The following is a 24,708-nucleotide window of genomic DNA, read 5'->3' as shown; positions in this document are numbered from 1 at the left end:
GGGCTTTCCCAACCATCCATTCCTGGGGAGCAGAAGGGACTCATTATCTGTAGCATCTGGGCTAGGTACACATCTGTTCCTAGCTGTCCCCTCTTATTAAGACAAGCGAAAATGACAGCCTCTCCCTGTTGAGTAGAATGTCCAGGAGGCCAGGCTTGGATGGGAGGAGTCTGCATTTATGAGTCCACACTCATCAAAAACATGAAACCCAAGAGAGACTGTTGGCAAAGGGGCAAGAGCCAGAACAGAGCTTGGGTCCCCCTTTCTGAGGCCTCTCGGGCATAATGCATAATGGAATAGGTGACATGATCCCCTCATTAAATGAGTCTAATTTCCTCATTTAAAAAATCCTTATTTTTTTTAAAAAAATATATTAACAAGCGTTTGTTTTCTTTTACTCCAGTCCTCCATTCACTAACTTAAAGAGAAAAAAGGAAAATAAAATTAAAAGTCAAGAAAAATCCCCACTTTGGCCACATCCAAAATTGTGTGCCGCATTCTTGATCTGAAATCAGTTCCCTCTCTGTCAGGAGGTGGGTAACAGGCTTCATCATCAGTCTTCTGGAATTATTGACTCGTTCCCTTGCAGATGAGGACACTGAGGCTGAGGGAAGTCAAAGGAGCAGTCAGGGAGGGAGCTGGGATTTGGGCCTGCTTCCTTTGACTTCAGAGCACAATAGTGTACCGTCTAACTGTGTGGCCCATGTTGCTTCAGCTTCTTCTTATGATGTAGCTTAGGTGAATAAATTAAGCCCCTGACACAGAATCACAGGGTTAGAGCTATAAAGCACCTTCGAGGCTCTCAGGTCCACCTCCCTCTCCCATTTTACAGATGAGCAGACTAAAGTGAGGCTGGGTAATTTGCCTATAGGTCCCAACCAGAACCCTGGCTCTAGTGCCTGTGTCCTATCCACTGTGTGCTGCTTCCTGAAGTCACAACCTAGTTTCCAAACAAACCTCCAGAGATAGCACTGCTGACTCCTGGCCATCACAGAGTTGCCTCTATACTCTGCTGGTTCAAGCAGTAGTATGGGTCTCTTGATGTCATGTCAGTGGAGCATGCAACCATTGAGTGAGGCTATTTGAAGGAAGGTGATGTTATATGGTCTGGATTTTCCAGACTGGGGAGAGAAGAGGGGCAAGACAACTTCGTACATCATCCAGGGATAACCCAGTTCCCCGGCCACACTGCTTGGGCACAAGGGACTGGCTTAGGCTGCTGAGGTTTCAGAATCTCCTTCCCCAAATGGGAAGGGGCACACTATCTGATCCCAAACTCAACTGTCTCTAAGCATATGTCCCTCTGCCTTGTTGAGAAAAGGACCCTAGGAGTAGGAAGGAAATCCCTGAACCAATGGAATTAGAAGAGACATAAAGGACCTGTTGTACTTCCAGTAAAAGAACTTCAAAGGAGCTTTCTCTGCCAGGAAACTTTAGTTTCCTTATCTGTAAAATGGGGGTGGGGGACTAGAGAGCCTCTAAGATTCCTTCAAGTTTTAGACAAATCAAGTTGATTCCTGCCTGAACTAAAAGAAAGATTTGAGACTTGAACTCACCTTGAAAGATGAGTGAGATTCATTTAGAAATAATGGGAAAGGTCATTGCAAAAGAGGGAAAGGGGAGAAAAGTAAAAGGTATTTATTAAGTGCTTTATGTATAAGTGCTATGCATAACATATATTGTATCTAGGATATACTGCAACAAATCTAACATATATAGGACTGCTTGCCATCTAGGGGAGGGGGTGGAGGGAGGGAGGGGAAAAATCGGAACAGAAGCGAGTGTAAGGGATAATGTTGTAAAAAAAAATTACCCTGGCATGGATTCTGTCAATATAAAGTTATTATAAAATAAAATAAAATATTAAAAAAAATTCCCCCCCAAAAAAAAGTGCTATGCATATATTATCTCTTGGAAAGGTGAGTGGTCCAGGCACAGGCAAGAATGTTTGGAGAACAACAGCTGGTTCATTTGGTTTAAAGGAGAGGATTTAAACTGAAAGAAACAGAAATCAGATTATAGTGGGATAATCTTGAATATATTAAGGAATCCAAGAGTTTAAGCTGATATAGATAATAGGGAGCAATTGAGAGATTTTGAGCAGAGGAGCAACCAGCTCAAAGCATTAATGTTGATTTTTTAAAATGGGACTAGCTGATTTTAATTTTAATTAATCTTTATTTATCTTTAAATTAATTTGTAATTAATTTAATCTTAATTAAAATAATTTAATAATAATTTTAATTAATCCTTGCAATTCTGAATCAATAATCCCAGCTATGTGATCCTAGTCAGATTCCCTCCTCTGGGACTCAGTCTCCCTGAATGTAAATTAGTTAGATGCCTGCTAGCTCTAGAGCTTAGGAGCTCCCTCTTTCTGATTCCATAGCTCCCTCTTTCTACCCTCCTCCCACTGCCTTGTCTTGCCAGGACTTGCCAAAATTGTCTCCTCCCAGTCTCTCCCATGAAGTCCTGAGAGGAGCCAGCAGACAGCCAGGATGAGCATCCATGGAAGCAGCAACAGGCTGGGCTGAGCCAGACGTGCCTCCCAGAGAGGTCCCTGTGTCCCCCAGCTAGTAGCCAGCACTTCCCTGTTGGTGGGTAAACAGAGATGGCCTCAGATGACCCTGCTGGGCTTTGGCAGGCTGCTCGATTTGGCTTTCAAATGCTGACAAAGCTGTCCTGGAAGCTGGGGCCTGGACTGTGGTCACTGTGCTTTTCCCTCTCTGGCAGTGGTTGTTTCCAGGGAATTGTCCGAAACATTGTGATCCTGTAGTCACAGGGGGTTCTCCAGAAAACTTCATTCTGACCCTGTAGTCCTTCTCCCCTCAGCTTCCCCAGTCTCCTCTCTTCCCAGAGAAGATGGGCCATCCACATGTGGTTCCCCAGTTCTGATTGGCCAGCCACTAGCATTCATAGAATGTCAGAACTGGAATTAACTCAGAACATTATGGACTCTATTACCAGCTCTCCATATAGAAAAAAACAGCTCCAAAGGAAAGGAAATGATTGACCCAAGATCAAACAGGGAGCTAGTAACCTAGTCCGGACTGAACTCCCATGGAGAGGAAAAGTGAAAAAGAGATTTCTGATCCTCAGGCAGCTCGGTTCTCAAAAGTCAGGGCCCAGAACAGTTAAAGAGTCACTTCTTTTTCCCCCTCTTTAAAAAAAAAATTTTTGTTAATTGTTTTATTTTCTGGTTTTACATGTATGTTAACTTTTTAAATACACATTTTTTATGAATCGTGTTGGGAGAGAAAAATCAGAAAAAAAGGGAAAAACCACAAAAAAGGGAAAAAAACAGAAAGAAGAAGTGAACATAGCATGTGTTGATTTACATTCAGTCTTCATAATTCTGGATGCAGATGGCATTTTCTGTCCAAATTATATTGGGATTGCTTTGGATCCCTGAACCACTGAGAAGAACCAAGTCTTTCATAGTTGATCATGGCATACTCGTGCTGTTCCTGTGTATGGTGTATTCCTGGTTCTGCTTGTTTCTCTCAGCATCAGTTCATGTAAATTGTTCCAGGCCTTTCTAAAATCGACTTGTTCATCATTTTTATAGAACAATAAGATTCCATTATCTTTATATACCGCAGCTTACTCAGCCATTCCTCAATTGATGGGCTTTTATTCATTTTCCAGTTCTTTGCCACCACAAAAAGAGCTGCTGCAAATATTTTTGCACGTGTGTGTCCTTTTCCTTCCTTTATGATTTCCTTGGGACACAGGCTCAGTAATGTCACTGCTGAGTCAAAGGGTGTGCACAGCTTTATAGCCTTTTGAGCATAATTCAAAATTACTCTCCAGAATGGTTGGGTCATTTCACAGTTCCACCAACAATGTATTAATATCCCAGTTTCCCACATCCCTTCCAACATTTATCATTATCTTTTTTGGTCATTTTAGCAATCTGAGAGGTGTGAGATGGTATCTCAGAGTTGTTTTAATTTGCATTTCTCTAATCAGTAGTCATGTAAAACATTTTTTCATATGACTATAGATAGTTTTAATTTTATCACCTGAAAATTGTCTGTTCAAATTTATCAACTGGGGAATGACTTATATTCTTATAAATTTGACACAGTTCTTTATATATTTTAGAAATATAATATATAATATAATTTATATTTATAGAATATATGATATAATTGCCTGTAAAGATTTTTTCCCAGGTTGGTACTTCTCTTTTAATCTTGTTCGTGTCAGTTTTATTTGTGCAAAACCTTTTGGTTTAATGTAATCAAAGTTGTCTGTTTTACATTTTATAATGTTCTCTAGTTCTTCTGTGGTCATAAATACCTCCTTTCTCCAAAGACCTAATAGGTAAATTATCCCTTGCCCTACTAATTTGCTTATGGTATCACCCTTTTTGTCCAGATCATGTATCCATTTTGACCTTATTTTGGTTTGGAGTGTGAGATGTAGATCTTTGCCCTAAAAGTCATTTCCAACTTGAAGGGTCCCTGGGCATTCTCTTCTGTGACCAAGAGACTAATCCCCTAATGGCCAATGATCTGAGGGTGAGTATCTGAATTTAACTGGCCGGACCTCAGATGATAGACACACAATCCCCTAGAAGGTCTAGGTTCAGAGCCTTTATTCTTGGATGAGACAAGCCAGAACTTGTATTCTGTCAGCATAGCCTTGAGGAACCCAGCATCTCCTCTCCACTGTGGATCTCCATTGGCATAGGGCTTTGAGAAAAGGACCTTTCCCAAAAAATTAAGACCAGAACCTGCTATTCCTGAAATCCTCTTGCCTTCAAGCATGGAATAACTAACCTGAATTTGGAACTTGGAGTCATGGAGTCTTGGCTTCAATTCTCACTGGCTGTGTGATCCTGGCCAAGTAATTTCATCTCTGTATCTCAGTTTATTCATCGATTAAACAGATATCATAAAGTCTGTAACACTTGTCTCACTAGGTAGTTGTGGGAATCAAATAAGATGATGTATACAAAAGCATTTGGAAACCTTAAAGTTTATGAAATAAGTATTAGTTCTTATTATTATTAGTCATTTTTATTCTCCTTTATGTCCTCTTACCTTAAAAGTGGATCAGATAGAAACAGTTCTGTGAAAAATTAACATCCTGCTCTTGCTTTTTTTATATATAATGATCAGCAAACTAGTACAGGTAGAGAAAATGGTTGCTTTTTATAGTGAAATAAAAGCACTGGGCTGTAAGTTATTTCAATCAATCAATTGATAAACACACACATGTATATATATGTGTGTATAAAATATATATATCTATATTTATATAGATATAAGCATCTACTATGTACAAGACAATGTGCTAAGACAAAAGAAGGATCCTGCCCTCAAGGAATTTATCATCTAACAAAAGGAGACAACATGCAAATAAATACGTACAAAGCAAGTTACATACAAGATAAAGAGGAAATAATTGAAAGAGAGGGCACAAGAAGTAAGAGAGGTTGGGAAAGACTTCCAAGGCCTGATTTTCTGTATAATCGTGGAAAGAAACTTGAGGACAAGTCCAGAAGTAGACAGGATGACAGGGATGATATGTGCCTCTTCCCACGTGGTTTTAACCTCTTCTGATCAAAAGGACTCTGTGTTTTGAGAGTGTCTCATTACACATAGTTTGGCGTTTATATCCATGTTGACATCCCTTAAAAACATCATTCTGAAGTTATTTAACATGGATCAATGTTAGGTGTAAAGGACTGTAAGCAACAGCTTCATCTCTGATAATACTCCTATTCCAAGAGTCCATTTGTTGAATTCTCAAGAGTATTTAGGAGTTTGCCTTTCTAGACAGGAATTTATCATCTAGTTTATAAGGAATAGCAAGTTCCTTGTGTGTAATTCTGATCATATCTTTTTAAGTATGTGGTAGATATTAAATCTTCTCACCCTGAGGTGATATGTTGCACAGTTTTTGCTGTTTCCTTACAAAACCTGGACCAGAAATCTGGGGAAGGAAATAAAGGTAGCAAGTGGCCTAGTATAAAGGATTCTTAAAAGTTGTATTTTTCTCAGAGGCATGATGAGCAATTCTATGGCCCTGTAAGAGTACCATAAAGCAGATAGGGGATCCTAAGATTTTCCTTACAAGAAAAGTATCCATAAGAAAGACAGAGACATTGAAAAACACTTTGAGATAGCAAAGGGAAAGCATCCCTTCTATTAGCTTCCTATTTTAATTAATTATTCTTGTTAATTAGGTGAGGTAAGTTCATTTGTTTCCAATTGTTGAGGTACTATTGATGGGACAGTTACTATCATTACCCTCTTAAATTTCATACCCTGGGTCAAAGTACTGGCCATTCCACCTTAGTTGCATCTCTGGTTCACGAGTATGTCATATTTTTCCCTAATTCTGGTTTGTGCAAAACCCAAATGTGACTTCTACATATGCTCTTAGTATGAGAATAACAGTAGAAGTGACTATAATAAGTCACATTTCTATATCACTGAGACATAACATGATGATTTTTATTTTCAGCAACCTGAGACAGTGGGGTATGGTATAAAGTGTTGGGCTTGACATTCGGAGAGACTCAGATTCAAATTCTCATTCTGGATCTTATTTTCCTTGTCTCTAAAATGAGAAGTTTGGGGCAGCTAGGTAGTACAGTGCATAAAGCACCAGCCCTGAAGTCAGGAGCACCTGAGTTCAAATCTGGTCTCAGACACTTAACACTTCCTAGCTGTGTGACCCTGGGCAAGTCACTTAACCCCAATTACCTCAGCAAAAAATGAGAAGTTTGAATGACATGGTTTCTAAAATTCTATGTTATATACAAACTCCCTGAGCCACAGTTTCCTCATATGTACAGTGAGGATTTGAAGTCCTTCCTGCCTCTAAAACTCAGATCCTAAGTCACTTTCTTCTGTAAAATCAAAGATTTGAATGAGATGATCTCCAAAGTATGATTCTAAGATATATCCAATGTCCGTGGGCCTCAGTTTTCCCATGTATAAAATAGGGATTCATTCTAGATGGGCTCTGGAGTCTCTCCCAGATCTACATTTATGATCCTATCATCATGGACTAATTTTGTTCCACTGTATCATCCAGCCACTGGATGGCATAATGTGTAGATCACTGGGATTGGAATTATCAAAATCTGAATTTGAATCCTGTCATAGTCACTTAGTCCTGAGCAGGTCATTTCAAGTTTCTCAACTATAATCATCTATAAAATGGGGATCATAACAGTACTTGCCTCTGAGCAATCCTCTATTGTATGGATCAAATGAAATAGCACGGGTATAGTAAACTTAAAGTGCCTTAACAGTTCTAGTTATTGTCATCATTATTGTTTTCCTTTCTAAGTAATCTCATTTTGGAGGTGCATCCTCTTGTCCTGGACAGCCTATTTGCTCACCATTATAGGATTATTTTTCATAAATAAACCTATTTTAATCCAACGCAATTAGGTAGCACAGTGGGTAAGAGCACTGGGCCTGGAATCAGGAAGGCCCATCTTCTTGAGTTCAAAGTCAGCCTCAGACACTTAGTATCTGCATGACCCTGGCAAGTCTCTTAATCTTGTTTGCTTCAGTTTCTGAGCTAGAGAAGGATATAGCAAACCACTCCAGTAGCTTTGCCAAGAAAAACCAAATGAAATCATGAAGAGTCAGACACATCTTAAAAAACTGAAAGACAAAAACAGCCATTTTTAATGCTAGAAAACTCTGCTCCCTGTGATGGGGTGGAGATATTGATTCAGGGTTCATGGATTCTGGCAGCAAAAGCACCAGACAGGCAGGTGGGCAGGACTTGGGCAGTGTGCATATCCTGATCCAGGCACAGATGCACTGTGCTTATCCCAGCTCCATCCTGAGCCACAAAGTCAGTGTAATAGGTGATGAAGCAGAGCTTGTCTGTGGCCCAGGGAGTTCTGAATTAGGAGTCAGGAATCCTGAGTTCTAGTCTGGGTCTCCGTCCTTGAGCAGCTTGTGGGCTTGGTCAGATCAATTCATTTCCCTGGACCTTGCTCAGATCCTGTAGTAGTGCTATGCCCATGTTTAAGTTCCAGGAAAAATACTGAAAAGCCAAAGCATGGTTAACCTCTTTTGGGCCTCATTTTACTCGTTTGAAAACAGAGAGTGTGGAATTAAATGATTCCAAAGCTCCCTGGGATCAAATGATCTGGAAGAGTGCTCACCTGGGTGGCTAGAAGGATGATATCCTCAATAGAAACAGGAAATCTAGAGCCAGGATAGGTGTACAAATATGTAATGAGTCATGTCAATAAGTAATTACAAAGTGCCTACTAAATACCAGGCACTGTGCATAATAGTTAACCTTTAATTCCTGATGAATTAGGGAAGGACCACAGAGTTAGAACTGGAAGAAATCTTACAGTCAAATGAGTCAATCCTCTTATTTTACTTTTGAGAAGAACAAGGCCCAAAGCATCTCTTCCCAAGGATTCTCAGAGGCAGGATTTGAACTGGAGTCTTCATGACTCCAAATCTAGCACTCAAGCCACTGGGCCATCTAGTGGTGGTTTTTTCCTAGAGTTGCCTTCTCTCTACAACAAACCTGACTCTTCCTTCTCTCCTGACTCCGCTTCTAAGTCACCCATCCCTACAGCATCTGTGAGCTCAATTAGACCACTAGAAATGAGGGGTTGCTGGCAGGAGTTCCAGTGGTTATGTTTTTGAAGAACCAAGAAGGAGGCTAGAAATAACTCAGAGAGACAGTGATCCTTTAACCTGGATGTATTTAGGAGATAGTGGTGCTGAAGGGAACAGCTCCTACTGCATGAACAGTATATGGTGATGGTGATAATGATGATAGTGCTAAGGGGACAGCTCCTACTCTGAGAGCAGTATATGGTGATGATGGTGGTGCTGAAGAGAGGAATAGCTCCTAATGTGTGAGCAGTATTTAATGATGGAGATGGTAGTGCTGAGGGGACACCTCCTACTGTGTGAGCAGTATATGGTGATGATGGTGGCAGTGCTGAGGGGGACAGTTCTCCTACTGTAGAAACAGTAGATGGGGATGGGGATGGTGGTGCTGAGGGGACAGCTCCCACTGTGAGAGCAGTAGATGGGGATAAGAAGGATGGTGGTGCTGAGGGGGACAGCTCCTACTATGAGGACAGTATATGGTGATGATGATGGTGGCAGTGCTGAGGGGGACAGTTCTCCTACTGTAGAAGTAGTAGATGGGGATGGGGATGGTGGTGCTGAAGGGACAGCTCCTACTGTGAGAGCCATAGATGAGAATAAGGAAGATGGTGGTGCTGAGGGGGACAGCTCCTGGTGTGTAAGATGGGGATGGGGAAGATGGTGGTGCTGAAAGGGACAGCTCCTGCTGTGAGAGCAGTATATGGTGATGATGGTAGTGGTGCTGAGGAGAGGAATAGCTCCTACAATGAGGGCAGGTTTTAATGGTGAAGATGGTGGTGGTACTGAGGAGGACAGCTCCTAGTGTGTGAGCAGAATTTGATGATGGTGATGGTGGTGCTGAGGGGACAGCTCCTACTGTGAGAGCAGTAGATGCTGATGATGATGATGATGGTAGCGGTACTGGGGAGAGGAATAGCTCCTACTGTGAGGGCAGTTTTTGATGGTGAAGATGATGGTGATACTGAGGAGGACAGCTCCTACTGTGTGAGCACTATTTGATGATGGTGATATAGTGCTGAGGGGACAGTTCCTGCTGTGAGAGCAGTAGATAGTGATGGTGATGCTGAAGGGGACAACTTCCTAGCAGAACATGGAGCCTACAATGCCATCCATCCCTTGAGATGGGCAGGGGCTAATTAGGAAACATCTCTGAGTCCCCACAGCTTTGCTATTCTTTCGGTTGCATTTTTTTCGGTTTTATTTTTCAGCTTGTGAAATTTTCCACCATCTGCTTTGCTTTGGCGGCATGTTTGCTGAAAATATCTCAGCACCTCCCTAATTCCCATAATTTCGGGGTGGGGGAGTTGGAAACACTGAGACATGGTGTCAACATGTTAACTGCTTCTGATGCTCTGGAGTTCTTGTCCCTGGCTGGGCTGTCCACCTTGAGTTCAACGCAGGGCCTGGAAATAGTCTTTGCCCTGCTTTCCAGCTGCAGCTCAGACCTGGAGAGTCCTGAGAATTGTCAAGGGTGCTTGTGCTGTGATGGGTGAGAATCTGAGCTTAAAGTAGAGTCAGAAGATGGTTAGAAGCTTGAGGAGTTCTTCGAGATCACCTCGTCCAATCTTAATTTTTTTGCATTTTTAAAAGTTTTAATAGATACTCCTTTTATATCCCATTTCATTTCAGAACCTCCCCTCTCCTGGCCAGCAGACCTTCTCTTGTCACAGAGATAGGTTTAAAGCATAATTCATCTGCATCAGCCAAGGCTGACAAATTAACTCCAGCAGAGATGGTGTGTGACACCTTGTCCCTGTAGTCTCTCACCTCTCCACCTGAAGCAGGAACCTTTGAGGAAACCTTCCTCACAGGTGTCTCCTACTCTTTCCCTTCCTCAATCCATCCTCCACACAGCTGTCCTGTAACAGATCTGATAATGTCACAGCCTTACTTCTGGCTCTAGACTTCAGAAATGATCCTCCTTCACCCACTTGACAATTGAGGAAACTGAGGCCCAGGGAAATAAAATAATTTGCCCAAGATCACTTGGAGTAATTTCCATGGGTAGGATTTGGATTGACTACAGAAAAGCTCCTTCTACTACCTGATCCTTATACATCATGCAGCTTTCAATTTCCTAATCCCTTCTTTTTATAATAGATGGGAACTAGGTCCCAGGGAAGGAAAATACTTTGCACAGAGTCACACAGTACATGAATGGCAGGACTAGAACCAGACCCCAGGTTTCCTCATGCCCAGATTAGGCTACTTACCCTTGTACTGTGCTGGATGCTGATGCTTGGCTGAGTTATCCAGGGTTAGTTTTACTCCTGCAAGGGAGACAGCTGGGTACAGTGGATCCAATGGTGGGATCTGGAGATTCACAACCTGGGCTGTGATCCTGGTCCTGTTACTTCCTAGCTGTTAAACTTTGGGCAACTGTCTTTCTTTCTCTGGACTTCAGTTTCCTTCTCTGTAAGATGAGAGACAGGTGACCCCTTTAGAGATTCTAGACCTCTGAGTCCCTTCTAGCTCTCAATCTGTGATATCTAAGTCCCTTCAAGTTCCAAATCCAATGATTGCATTCTATCCCTGTTGTCCCTGTTCTTTGTTTGAAGCAGTCAGGAGCGACTTTCTTTTTAAAAAGAGAGATTTTTTTCTCCCCCTCTGAGTACTAAGACTCAGAGTTTCCATGGTGACAGTCAAGCTGATAATCCATTTAAGAGCAAACCAGGCACACAGAACTGGCCTGGCCCCAAAAAAGGGACTGTTGCTGCTTGGCCCAGGTGGTGCTTTCCTAGCTAATACCATGAGAAAGCCTGGGCAGGAGAAAGTACAGGGCAGTGATTAATGGGAGGGAGGGGTTACCAACTAGCTCTGAATCCTGGGCTTCTGTTTTCAGCAGCTAGCCAGCAGTCACTGGGATAACACTGTCTCTTATTCCAAGTTGTGGAGAAGATCCCCAGATTCAGGCCCTTGGGCAGAGTTCCCTATCTCTTCAGCCCCTGCCCACTATCTCCTCCTATCACCTGTAAGTCCAGATGGGCAGTAGGGTAGGTCCTTTTGAGTGACATATTCTCCACCACTAAGTGAATTTACATAGTGCTGTAAGAGTAAAAATATTTTCAAAATATTCACAGTATTTTATTTATGCACGACACAGTATTTGAAACTGGACATCCAATCAATCAGCAAGTATTTATTGAGCACTAGCTATTGCACCAAATACTGTTGGACAAGGAGCCTATAAAAGCAAAACTCAAACAGCTCCTTTCCTCAAGAAATTTACAATCTGAGGGAAGTTACCTGATTACAAATAGGTGGGTATAAAATAGGAAAAAAAAAGAAAATGTCTAGGGGGTAGTGGCAGAGATGGGTTCAGTTTCCTTTGAGTCACATTTACAAATGAGGAAAACTAAGGTTCAGGGACCTATTACATGGAATTACAGATAGAGAATTAAAAGGGACCTTAGAGGACACCCAGTCCAATTTTATCTTATAGATAAGGAAGCTGAGGGCAAGGGAAATTAAGTGTCTTGCCCAGAACCACACAGCTAATAGGAATCTGAAGTGGAATTCAAATCCAGGTCTTCTTGGCCAGGTCTTCCAGCCCAGTATTGTGGGGGTATCAAATACAAATTGGGAGGGGGACCATGGATAAGGATCTCTGCTGGAGGCAAATTGACTCAGAAAATCAAATGTTAACATTACTTAAATTCTGTGTAGTTTTATTTATGTTGTTAAATATTTTCCAACTATATTTTAATTACAATTACATTTTAATCTAGTTCAGACTAGATTAATTAATCAGATAGATTTCACTATCCAGTAACCCAAACTGTCTTATTTGGAAGGCCCTAGGGGCCATTGCTTCCCTTTTTCAATCCAAAAAATGTGGACCCCATCCAAGGTCTCATTGCTTTGTAATCCCAGATGATCCTCTGGGGAATGGGAGAAAGAAAAAAGAGACAGATGCAGAGGTAGACAGATAGAAACAGAGGGAAGGAGGGAAGAAGAGACAGAGGAAGAAAAGGAGAGAGGATCAGGAAGAAGAAGGGGAGGGGGACAGAGAGACAGAGACATAGATGGAGAGAGACAGAAACAGAGCAAAGGATACAAAAAATAAATGGAGAGAGAAGGAAAAAGAGAGAAAAAGACAGAGAGAGAAGGAGGGAGAAAATGAATATCATTTGTTGAGGATGGAAGAATGGAAAAACAGGGAACTAAAGATTTATGAGCCTAAAAGCTTTGTTAATAGACCTAGAAGATTTATGAGCTGGACTGCAGAGGGAGGGAGGCACAATAATGGCAGATGAGACAGGCGTGGGTTTCATGGGGATGTTTCTGGAACACGGGTTCCCCCCAACCCCCTCCCTAAAGGAAGCCAGGAATATTTGGGGAACTGTGTGCATTGGGCTTCTATCCAGGAACTCCCATCCCTCTGGCAGATCATAAGCATCTTTTTCCCCACTGACACTGACGCCTCAGCACTGGGCATAGATACTGCAAACTTTCCTTGCCTTTCCTTTTTCTTTTTTCAGTTTGTTTCTTTGGTAGAATTTATTAGAGTAGATTAGAAATGGGATTTGGGGGCCCTTGCTGCAAAGCCCTTTAAGCTCTAGCCTGATCCCAGCTTGAAATCTCGACACAATGAGAGAAGATGTGGTAGAGGGGGGCTGCTGGGAAAGTGAGAACCTTTTCTGACAGCTGGGTACCCTTCTCTCTGAAACCTTTGTGAGTGAAATGATCCCTGGAGGCAAAAGCACCTGCATGATCCAGGGGCTTCAGTGGAAGCCAGACTGCCCCAATGGACTCTATTCTTTGCCTTTTGTTTTTAAAAATAATAATAATAAGTAATTTTCTCCCATTATGAATTTCACTTCAAACCAAAACTGATCAATCTTTTCTATGCAAACACATCTATGGTTCAGTGATCCTGGCCTCCTTCACCATACTCTTCATATCCTATATTTTTATTTTTGTTCTGACTTATGATTTCATCAGTATGTGGGAACTCGCTATTTGGGAAATGCAGATATGTGATTTGTCTCAAAGAGGAGAATTAGATTTACTTGAGAGCAATGTGGCTACTGAATGGGGATGTAGATAGAGCCCAGAGCTTGAATCCAGGAAGCCCTGACTTCACATCCAGCCTCAGCCACTTAACTGTGGGACAGTAATGGACATGAACCGATATTTACGTGTGCACATGTATGCATATGGAGAGCTCCCTACTAAGGAAACTCTCCACCAAGGCAGATTGGCATCTTCTCTGCAGCTTTTCACTAGGGGGTTGCCTAAGGTTCATATGGGTTAAAGGATTGCCCAGAGTCACCCCGATGATAGGTGTCAAAGCTAGAACTGGAATCCAGATTTTCCTGTCTCTGAAACCAGTTCACTCCACTGTGGCACACTGCCTCATGTTGGGGGCAGCAATGTGAAATAAATTTGAAAAGGAAGGTTGAAGTTAGACATATATGTCTAAGGCAGGAAATGAATCTAGATCTTTCTGGCTTGAAGACTAGCTTTCAGTCTCCCACCTTCTGCCTCCTCTTGTCATTATTATCTGTGAAATATTGTGCCCACCTAACTCCCAGGTCAGTTGTGAAAAATCAGATGAGAACCTTTATGGAAAATGGAAAATCCTCATGAAATGAGGTGGTCAGACTAAATAACTCCTGGGGCTCCTTTTTGTTTTAAAGAAATGAGCAATTCACTGATTCTCTTGAGTAAAAGAAAGAAGAATTCTTAAGAAAATATCAAGGTCTCTCCCCAAAGCCTTCTCATAATGGGAAAGGAACGCAGACTCTCAGAGGCACCTGCAGGTTCTAAGCTTTCAATTATGAACCACTGTCTGTTGTCTGTAGACCAACCCAGCTAAACCTAGAGAAATTCATCATCAGGTTGCCCATAGGGTTAGGATTTTTTTTTCTTTTTTTATCACAATCCTTTCAAAGACCATCTATTGAGCCATAGAAGGCTTAAGATTTGTTCTAGTAAAAAGAGTATCTATCCTGATAAAATCACAGATGCTTGAACTACTGAGGTATTATTTTTATGAAGAGCTTTAACTAGGGTGGAGTAATGAGAGCTTTTTCTCAGGACATAGAAATGTGGAGGGTGCAACTATACTTGTATTTCTTCAGTTAATCAAAACAACTGAACCTAGGATGGAGTTAGAAAGAATAATTAGTTAAAATAGGAAGATACCTAGCTCTCAGCTTAACTAAGATGACAGGAAAAGATAATGATAAATGTTAGAGGAGAGGTGGGAAGACTGGGACACTGATACATTGTTAGTGGAACTGTGAATAGAGCCATCCATTCTGGAGAGCAATTTGGAACTATGACCAAAGGCTATCAAACTGTGCATATCCTTTAATCCAGCAGTGTCACTATTAGGCCTATGTCCCAAAGGAATCATTAAAAAGGGGAAAGGACCCACATGTGCAAAAATGTTTGTAGTGACTCTTTTTGTGGTAGCAAAGAATTGGAAAAATGAGTGGCTGCCCATCCATTGGGAAATGGCTGAACAAGTTGTGGTACATGAAAGTAATGGAATATTATTGTTCTATAAAAAATGATGAACAAGCTGATTATAGAAAGGCCTGGAAAGATTTACATGAACTGGTGCTGAACAAATCAAGCACAACCAGGAATACACTGTACCCAGCAACAACAAGTTTATGTCATCAACTCTGACGAATATGGCTTTTTTTTTTTTTAACAATGAGGTGATTCAGGGCAATTCCAAGAGACTTGTGATAAAGAGAGCCATTTGCATACAGAGGGAGGACTGTGGGGACTGAATGTGGATCACAACAAATAACATTTTTGTTATTTGCTGGCTTTTTTCTTTCTCATTTTTTTTCTTTTTAATCTGATTTTTCTTGTGCAGCACAATAAATGTGGAAATATATAGAGAAGAATTGCACATATTTAACCTATATCAGATTAGGGAAAGGGGAAAGGAGGGAGAAAAAATATGAAACACAAGGTTTTGCAACAGTGATTGTTGAAAACTATCTTTACATGTATTTTGAAAGCAAAAAGCTATTATTTCAAAAATTAGGAAAGGACCACATAACATCTTTCCTCTCTTCTCCTCTCCACAGCAGCTTCCCCTCTAATTAAGTTCCTCCCATCCCTGATTCTATTCCTTCTCCTCTTCATGATGATCCTCCTTTGTCCTGTGGTTGCCTCCTCACAGCAGGGAATTGTATTCCAACATCCCTTTGCTAGAGTGATTGTTCTAAAAAGTTGGTTTGAGATGTTTTTCACATTGCCTTGGGAACATTTCCTGTCTCTTGCTCCAAGTGCCCACACTAATAGTTACAGTTCCTACAACAGGGTCTGATACCCATAGTGAGGATCCAGAGTTTCTCTAAGATTCCATCTACATCCTCAAAGAAAGATCTAACTGTGTCTATAGAATGTAATCTCTGTGAGGGCAGGGACTGATTCATTTGTGCCTTTTTATCACTAGTGAATTACACGCTATCTAATGGATGGTAGGTCTTTTAATAATCGATTGTTTGAATGAGTGAATTAATAAGTTGAATCGAATGAATGCACCAATCAGGTTTTTTGTAATGATTGTTTTTTAGTATATTTTGCGATCTAATTGAGCAAATCATCGGTTTATAAAATTAAAGCTGGCAGGGTAGTAGAGAAGGTCCCTTTTCTGGTGTGTTTGGACTAGATCCTTCCAGCCCTGGTGTCTGGGATTCTCTTTCTGACAACACAGATGGAATGACTGAGAGGGCAGCTCTAGGGTGGGTGGGGTAAGAATATATGATGAAAAGATGAAAGATGAAAATTGATAGATTGCCTCCTAATTTGGCAAAATTCAGAATGCGAGGGTATGTCACAAAACCATCAGAAATGAAAGAAGCAAAATGACAAAGAACAAACATGCCCCCCCAAAAAAAGACATATGAGAAGACAGTATGTCCCACTTCTTTGGAGAGATAGAGGCTTATGTTGAAGAAAATCACATGCCTTATCAGGTTGTGTTTTTCTAAGTTTTGATGGTTTTGCTGAGTTTTTCTCTTTTTTTCTTTAAAAAAAAGTCTCATAGGAGATGTCTTTCTAGGGACAGGAATACCAAAAGTTATCGATAATAATATTTACTTAAAACGAAGGGTTACAAAGTGAGATTCGGGGGGAGTGGAACAGACAATGGACTCGTTCTTCCCCCTCTCTTAAACATTTGGGCCAAATAGCAGTGGAACTTAAGCTTCCTGGGGGCAGAGATTGTTTAGTGTCTCCTCTGTATTTTCAGCACTCACTGTAGTGTTGAAGACTTAGGAGGTATTTTTTTAATTAAAGCTTTTTATTTTCAAAATATATACATAGATAATTTTTTGACATTCACCCTTACAAAACTCTGTATTCTAATTTTTCCCTCCTTTCCCCTATCCCCTCCCTTACATGGCAAGTGATCCAGTATATGTTAAATATGTGCAATTCTTCTACACATATTCCCACAATTATCATGCTGCATAAGAAAAATCAGATCAAAAAGGGAAAAAATGAGAAAGAAAACAAAATGCAAGCCAACAACAATGAAAAGAGTGAAAACACTATATTGTGATCCACACTCAGTCCCCACAGTCCTCTCTGGGTACAGATAGGTCTCTTCATCGCAAGACCATTGGAAATGGCCTGAATCATTTCATTGTTGAAGAGTCACAACCATTAGAATTAATCATCACATAATCTTGTTGTGTACAATGTTCTCTTCACTGAGCATCAGTTCCTGTAAGTCTCTCCAGGTGTCTCTGAAATCATCCTGCTGGTCATTTCTTACAGAACAATAATATTCCACAACATTCATACACCATAACTTATTCAGCCATTCCTCATCTGATGGGAATCCACTCAGTTTCCAGTTCCTTGCCACTACAAAAAGGGCTGCCACAAACATTCTTGCACATGTGGGTCCCTTTTCCTCCTTTAGGCCCAGTAGAAACACTGCTGGATCGAAGGGTCTGCCCAGTTTAATAGCCTTTGGGCATAGTTTTAAGAGGTGATTAATAAATGCTTCCTGATTTTTTGGTATTCCATCAGTACCTGGTACCTAGTAAATGGGTGTTGGTTGATTGATTAGCCCCTTCCCCGTTCTGCCTGTCTCAGGGTATCCAAGGAGACGGTGTCACTTGAACACTTTGTAACCTGTAAGCCTTTTACAAATATCCAGTGGTATCATTGAGTTGGGGAGACAGGCCTGACAGCGAGGAAAGGAACTAAGGCATCACGTAAGGCAGGATGTGATGGGGTGTCACAATGACTGGCATCAACAAATGTTTATAAGCAGAGCTGCTCCCAGAAGGTCCCCAGAGACACAGCCTCAACACTCGCCCTCCCTCACCCATCCCAGCCTATTATCCCTTTGACACTGAGGATGTTTTTCCTTCACCGAGATCACAATCTCTCTCGCCTCTAATTGGAGCTGATCTTTGCCTCTTGCTCAGTCCCCTGGGGATGTCAAGAGCAACTACTCCCCTTCCCCCATGCAGAATCCCTTCCTTCTTAGATGGGCCACCAGTGAGTAGGCTGGTCCCCTGCCCGGTGTGAGCCAACGGGTACAAGAATAAACATTCTCAGCCTGTGTTTTTCTCTTCTAGTGGTTTCTAGTGACAGCGACAGTGACTCAACCTTGAGCTCTTCCAGTCTGGAAGAGGCGGGGGCCAAGAGCTCCAAAGGTAGCAAATGTGGAACAGAATCAGGTAAGGAGGTGGCGGCCGCCCCTGCAGGGAGGCTGAGAGGCCCCGGGGCTGGAAGGGGCAGACTACAGAAGAGTATCCCTGAACTGAACATAACTCTCTGGGGGACATTTCAGTGGATATCCATGCACCATTAACTCAGGGCGGGGAGCAGTGTAGGAAGGCAAAGCTCAAAGTGTAAGGGACCCCAGAGGCCATCCAATTCCACCTGAACTGGTCCAGACCATTGATTCTCTCTGCAATATCCCAGACAAGGGGTCATCCAGTCTGTGCTTGAAAACTTCCAGTGATGGGGAACTCACCCCCTGGAAAGAATGCTTTGTTTGGAGTCAGAAGACCTAGGATAACTTCCCCCCCGGGGTCTTCATTGAAAGGGCTACAGCCTCTGCATGACTTTAACCACATTAAGCAGGCATTTTTCTTGGCACTTTGGAGTTTCAAAAATGCACATGTTTCTTCATTTGATCATTATAAACCTTCTGCAGGGAGGCAGAGCAGAAGAGGGGATAAGATGGGACCCTAACTCTAGAGTTGGGACCAAGGCTCATCCCCCTTGATTTAACAAAGAAGGAGAAGATACAGAAGCTTCATCAGGACCCACATGGGCCAGAATGCAAGAGAAGGAAGGGCTCCTATGTATGGGCTCAGTTCTCCTCTGAGGTTTAAGAGTGGAGGGTTGAGACCCACTTCCTACACCTCTCCCTCCCTGCAGATACTAGTGTCTCCACTCTCTTAGGCTAACATATCTCATAGGTACATCTCCAGGGGCCAGTTGACTCCCCTGTCAGAGAATAAGCTCCAGGAAGGCAAAGATTCTGCTGCTTTTTTGTATCTCTGGTACTTAGCACAATTCCTGGCACACAGTGAGTGCTTAGTTAATGCTTGTTGACTGATGGAACCAGCAAGACCCTGATGACGGGAATCTCAGGAAGGGGGTAGAAGAACATATTAAGCTCTGAAGGGGTAATCGGTGTCGGGTCTCTTCTAGGTGGCAGCAGCGACCTTCCCAGAGCAGCCCAAGGCCAGGCTCTGCCTCCTAGCCATCCCTCAGGGAGTGGGACCAGCCTCAGCAGCGAGGCTGGGGGAGTGCACAGTGGCCCGGGAGACCGGCAGGGGGACGCTTCCGACAGCGACACGCACAAGGCTCCCAGTAAGTGGAAAGTGTTTCTCTCCCCTTTGGAGCATCTCCCTGACCCAGCTCAGGGTCCTCACCTCCTCTTCTCTCTTTCATATAAAGGACCTTCTCAGAAGCTGAGCCTTCCCACCAACTTTTCCTCAGAGTCCTCTGCTTCCCAACAGAGAATTCCCATCATCCCCGAAATCCACATTGGTCCACCTCAAATGGGTGGGGAGGGGACAGGGCACTCAGCTAATGAGGCTTTAAAAGTCCCTCACAACCTGCCCCAGCCTCTCTTGTCATCCACTCTCTCCTTCCCACATTCTGCAGCCAAAATGGCCTTCCCTCTGTTCTCCATGCTCAGCACGCCAGCTGCCATCACCGCGCCTTTACGCTGGCTGTGTGCCCATGCCTGAATGTGCTCTGCCTCCCAGAATGCACTCTACCTCTCAGAAAGCGCTCTACCTGCCAGAATCCCTCCATGCCTTAAAGGCACGGCTCAAGCTTCACCATCCACTTGAAGCTTTTCGTGATCCCCTGCAGCCACAATCAGATGCACCCTAACTCGAGTCTAATAGATTAATGTCATTTTGGCCCTCTCCAAGAACAAAGGACAGCAACCAACCAACCAGCTGCTAGTGCCCTCCCTTCCAACTCCATCTATTTAACCACATTGTATTTATCTGCATTTTGTTCTCCTCATACAGAGTGTCCCGACAGCCTTAGTGCCGTTTTAAGGTTAAATCATATTTAAGACTGTTGGGAGGCCCTAAATTTATACTTTTGTCATTATGGAGTCATTTCAGTCTGGTCTAACTGTGACTCCATCTGGGGTTTTCTTGGCAAAGGTTTGCCATTGTCTTCTTTAACTCATTTGACAAATGAGAAGCTGAGACAATTTGCCCTCAGGTGATTTGCCCAGGATCACACAGCCAGTAAGTGCCTGAGGCTGGATTTGAACCCATAAAGATGAGTCTTTCTGGTTCCAAGTCCAGTGCACTATTCACTGTCTCTTAAGTTCTTTAAGAGTAAAAAATATTTGTAACCCTAGTTCCCAGCACAGTGGATCATAGTAGGTGCTTAATAAATGCTTATTAATTGGTCTGATTGATCTGATCATAGGTTAAAAGTAGGTGTCATCTTACTTAGGAGTCATCAATTTTAAACCTTTCATTTTACGTGGAATGGAAAAAGCATTTATTAGACACTTACTGTATGCCAGGTATTGTGCTAAGTTCTGGGATAACAACCCCCCCCCAAAAAAAATTACTACTTTCAAGGATCTTATATTCTAATTGGGGGAAACAACAAAAAAAGAGCCTTGCTTATGCTTTAATTCACGGGCTGTAATTAATTACAGAAAGTCCAGGCATCTCGCTTTAATCAGCCAAGCAATCAAAAGTAAACTTAGTGTGAATAAATCCTTAACAAATTTGAAAGGATTGGGGTGAGGGGTCCATTGGATAAAGATAGAAGATGCTGCAAAGAAAAAAAAAAGTCAGATGGCTCCTTTTAGGCTAATGTATAAAAATCATAAGCTAGCCTAGTAGGGAGGACTTTTCTAAGCCCCAGACGGTGCTGTGGAGGACATTGGCATAGTAGGAGACAATACATCCAGCTGGAAGTTGAAAGAAGCGGGAAAGGAGTGTCCAGAGGCCTAGAACCTGATGAACATGAAAAGGTCAGAATATTTGGAGGCCCCATCCAGCAGAGCTGGGACTGAGAGGCAGAGGACAAATGAGACCCATTCCCCCACACACACACCCACTACTCCCACCAAGGAAGGCAGCTTTACAGGAAGAGAGACCCTTCAAGGAAGGGAAAAGTTGGGCTTTACAAGGGCTCCAATTCTTACAGACAAACAGGTAATTATCGGAAACCCTGTGACTCTACAGTGGGAAAAAAGGGACTCCCAGCGACTGAGCCATGAGTCCGTCAGCCCTTTGCCATCCACGTCTTTGTGCTTCTCTAAGTTTGAGCTCACTCCCCACAGAGAGCTTGGGAAAGAAGCATATTTCTGGGTTTGGGGGGATTTCTTTTTGTGGCAACTGTCCTTGCTACACTTAATCAATATCTTTGTAAAGCTGATTAAGTATTGTTGGTGGCTCCCTGGTAACAATTAAGAAGTATTGATGACTAATCAGCAATTGCCATATTGGTTATTAATTAGCCACTGATGATTTTTAATTGTTGATAATTATTGATCTATGCTTCATATAGAGTTTTAGGAATTGCAGCATACCGCCCATATGTTATCTTATTTTATCCTCACAAAGAAATAATGAGAGCTAACATTTACAAAGCACTTACTCTGTGCCGGGCACTAGACTAAAGACTGTATAATTATCGTCTCATTTGGTCCCCATGATGGAAGGTAGGTGCCATTTTTATTCCCATTCTAAATCACAGTCCTATAATTGAAAGGGATAAGGAACCTTAGGATCCATTAGTCCTTTCCTTTTATTTGGATTATAAGAAGCATTTATCAAATGCTTACTGTATGTACTCCAATATCTTTCCTTTTATGTAGAATATAAAAAGCATCTATCAAATACCTACTGTATGCACCCCAATACCTTCCTTTTATGTGTACTATAAGAAGTACTTATCAAATGCCTACTGTATGTATCCTAATACCTTTCTTTTTATGTGGAATATAAGAAGCATCTATCAAATGCCTACTGTATGTATCTCAATATCTTCCTTTTATGTGAAATATAAGAAGCATTTATCAAATACCTATACTATACTATCCCAAAACTTGCTTCCAGGGTTACCCCTAGAAGTCTGAGGGGACAATACTCATTGACCACTAAGGACCCATTTGGCCAGTACTAGGAAGAGATGGACTCAGAGGCTCCAAGTAAATAGTCACCTTCAAGAGCAGGGTCCCTGAGGCCAGAAAAGAGGAAAGAATGGGCATCAGCAGAGGTCTGAAGTAGAGAGGATGAGAATAGGGGGACCTTCTGTCAGTGGACCGAAGCCTCTCAGGAATGTAGGAGACAGGGCCCTCATTTTATATCACAAGCCAACATGCATTTATTAAGCTCCTACTATATTTCAAGCACTGTGCTAAACACTGGGGATGCAAAAGAAGACCAGAGACAGCCCTTGATCCCAGTGCCTTGCACACAAATGCTTAATTAATATTTGCAATTAACTAATTGATCATAGGATCATAAATTTAGAATCAGGAGATATCTCAGAATTCATCCAGTCCAACCCTTTGATTACAGATGGGAAATTGAGGCCCAGAAAGATTACATTTACTTAAGAGGAATACAACAAGAACCAAATGGAGGGATCAAGAAAGGTTTCCCATAGGAGGAAGAGGTGAGAAGGCAGTGCACTCCAGGCATGGGGTACAGCCAGAGCAAAGGCAAGGAGATGGGAAATGAGGTGCAGAATTCAAGAGAATGGCAAGTCATGGTAGCATAGATTTAGAAGCAGAAGATGTCATGGTGGCCATCTCTAGTCCAACCCCTTCATTTTATAAGTGAAAAATTGAGGGCCAGAAAAGGTAGTTGACTTTCCCCCTGTCCCACAGGTAACAGCAGGATGTTGTTGGATAGGACTAGAATCCTAACCCAAAGAGCATGGAACCATCTCAAAAGTCGGCCACTTTGACTGGCTGGGAGGATACTATTAACTGGTGACTGTCTGGGCTTCTGTTGTCATTGATGTCAAAGATCTGAAAATTCAAGGGGAGCTCTTGTTTCCTTGGCGTTTCCCAAGGGACCCCTTTTCCCTGCAGGCAGATTTGCAAAGCAGTCGTAGCCCTGAAGGTTTGACTACAGAAACCCTTCTATCCAAAGGCCATTTTTCTCTTTTCTTATTGAAGGAGAGAGAGAGAGAGAGGGAGAGGAGAGGAGAGGGGGAGGGAGGGAGGGAGGGAGGAAGAAATACAGACACACACAGAAACAGAGAGAGAGACAGATACACAGAGACAGAGGCAGAGAGAGATAGAAACAGAGACAGAGTTAGACACAGAGACAAAGAGAGGCAGGAGTAAAAGAGACAGAGACAGAGATATAGAAACAGAAACAGAGATACACAGAGACAGACACACAGAGACAGAGGCAGAGAGAGATATAGACAGAGACACAGAAACAAAGAGGGGCAGAGGGAAATAGAGATACTGAGAGACAGAGAGACTCCATCTTCAGAAACAAGGAAGTCTTTGCTTGCCTTCATAGGATTCTTCCCAAGCTCTGACAGGTTCATTTCTGTAGCAGGAGCCCGGTGCAGGAGATGGGCACTTCTAAGAACAATTCTGTTCCCATTCTGGCAAGCGGGGTGCAGCCTGACTCTGCGGTACCCCAGACAGTCAGTGTGGCAGGGTCCTAGCTCATGGAATCTAAAGCCAGAAAGCGCCACCTCAAAGGCTGCGTAGACCAACCCCGTAAGTTGCCAGGGCTGGAAGGCAGTTCTGAGACCATCAAGTCCAACCCACTTCATTTTATAGATAAAGAAATTGAGCAGAGGAAGTTTCTTGCCCAGGCTCTCCGAGCTAGCTGACGAAACCTGAAGCAGGATCAGAAAAGCAAGACTTCTTGACCCCAACTGTGGCCCCAGCCCGCTATCCCATTCTGCCCCAATCCAACCCCCTCATTCTGCAAATGAGCCTGCTGGGACTGAGCAGCAAAGCCAGATTTTGAATTCGGGTTCAGGAAGGGCTCTTTCTGCCCTCCTGTTTCAGCACCGGCCGGGGGACAGGGGTTGAAGTTTAAGTTAATCTTGGAGGTTTTTTCCTATTGACCTTTTCATGGTCTTTTTCTTGTTCCCAAAGGCAAAAGGCACACCTGGATGAGTCCCCGTTGCTGATGCAGGCAAAGGAACCCGTCTTGGCTTTTGTCACAGACTCACACAAACTGGACTTTCCCATGGAACACACACACACACACACACACACACACACACACACACACACACACACATACACACTCACACACTGTTCCAGACCCTGTGAACTTTTTGTTTACCAAGCTGCCTTGAGGATTCGCTCTGAGCTGGAACAGGATCAGCCTTTCCTGCAGCCCCCACAGACCCTGGCGGTCCTTTTATGACAGTAACTGGGCCATTCCTGTACCCAGTTCAGAGAGCTACTTACTGCCCACTCCCAGGGAAAGTGAGCCGATTTTGAGGACGGACAGCTCGAAGAGGAGAGCGACAGCTGCCCTCGGCTCCCCTCCTCTTTCGTCCTGGACACTGGGACCTGGATCACCCTTTGGCTGAAGGGCTCCCAGCCAGATATTGGTGCTGGATCTCCCAGGGTGGGGGATTAATAGGAATGGGGTAA

The 24,708-nt window shown here is 42.7% G+C and overlaps 1 protein-coding gene across 2 annotated transcripts in view; it reads left to right on the top strand.

Moving 5' to 3' along the window:
• The window catches only part of RPH3AL (rabphilin 3A like (without C2 domains)), a 168,328-nt gene extending 144,005 nt beyond the window's left edge, over positions 1-24,323 (top strand). For both annotated transcript variants that reach the window (XM_051992203.1, XM_051992204.1), the window contains 3 exons: positions 18,194-18,295; positions 19,281-19,442; positions 24,199-24,323. In XM_051992203.1, the coding sequence (XP_051848163.1) occupies positions 18,194-18,295; positions 19,281-19,442; positions 24,199-24,233 (299 nt within the window). In that variant the 3' untranslated portion in view covers positions 24,234-24,323. The remainder of the gene's footprint in view (positions 1-18,193; positions 18,296-19,280; positions 19,443-24,198) is intronic.
• The last annotated feature ends 385 nt before the right edge of the window (positions 24,324-24,708 follow it).

This window comes from Antechinus flavipes, chromosome 4, assembly GCF_016432865.1.
Source record: "Antechinus flavipes isolate AdamAnt ecotype Samford, QLD, Australia chromosome 4, AdamAnt_v2, whole genome shotgun sequence".
In the NCBI taxonomy this organism is placed as follows: Eukaryota; Metazoa; Chordata; class Mammalia; order Dasyuromorphia; family Dasyuridae; genus Antechinus; species Antechinus flavipes.
This window is presented reverse-complemented; position numbering and strand designations above follow the sequence as displayed.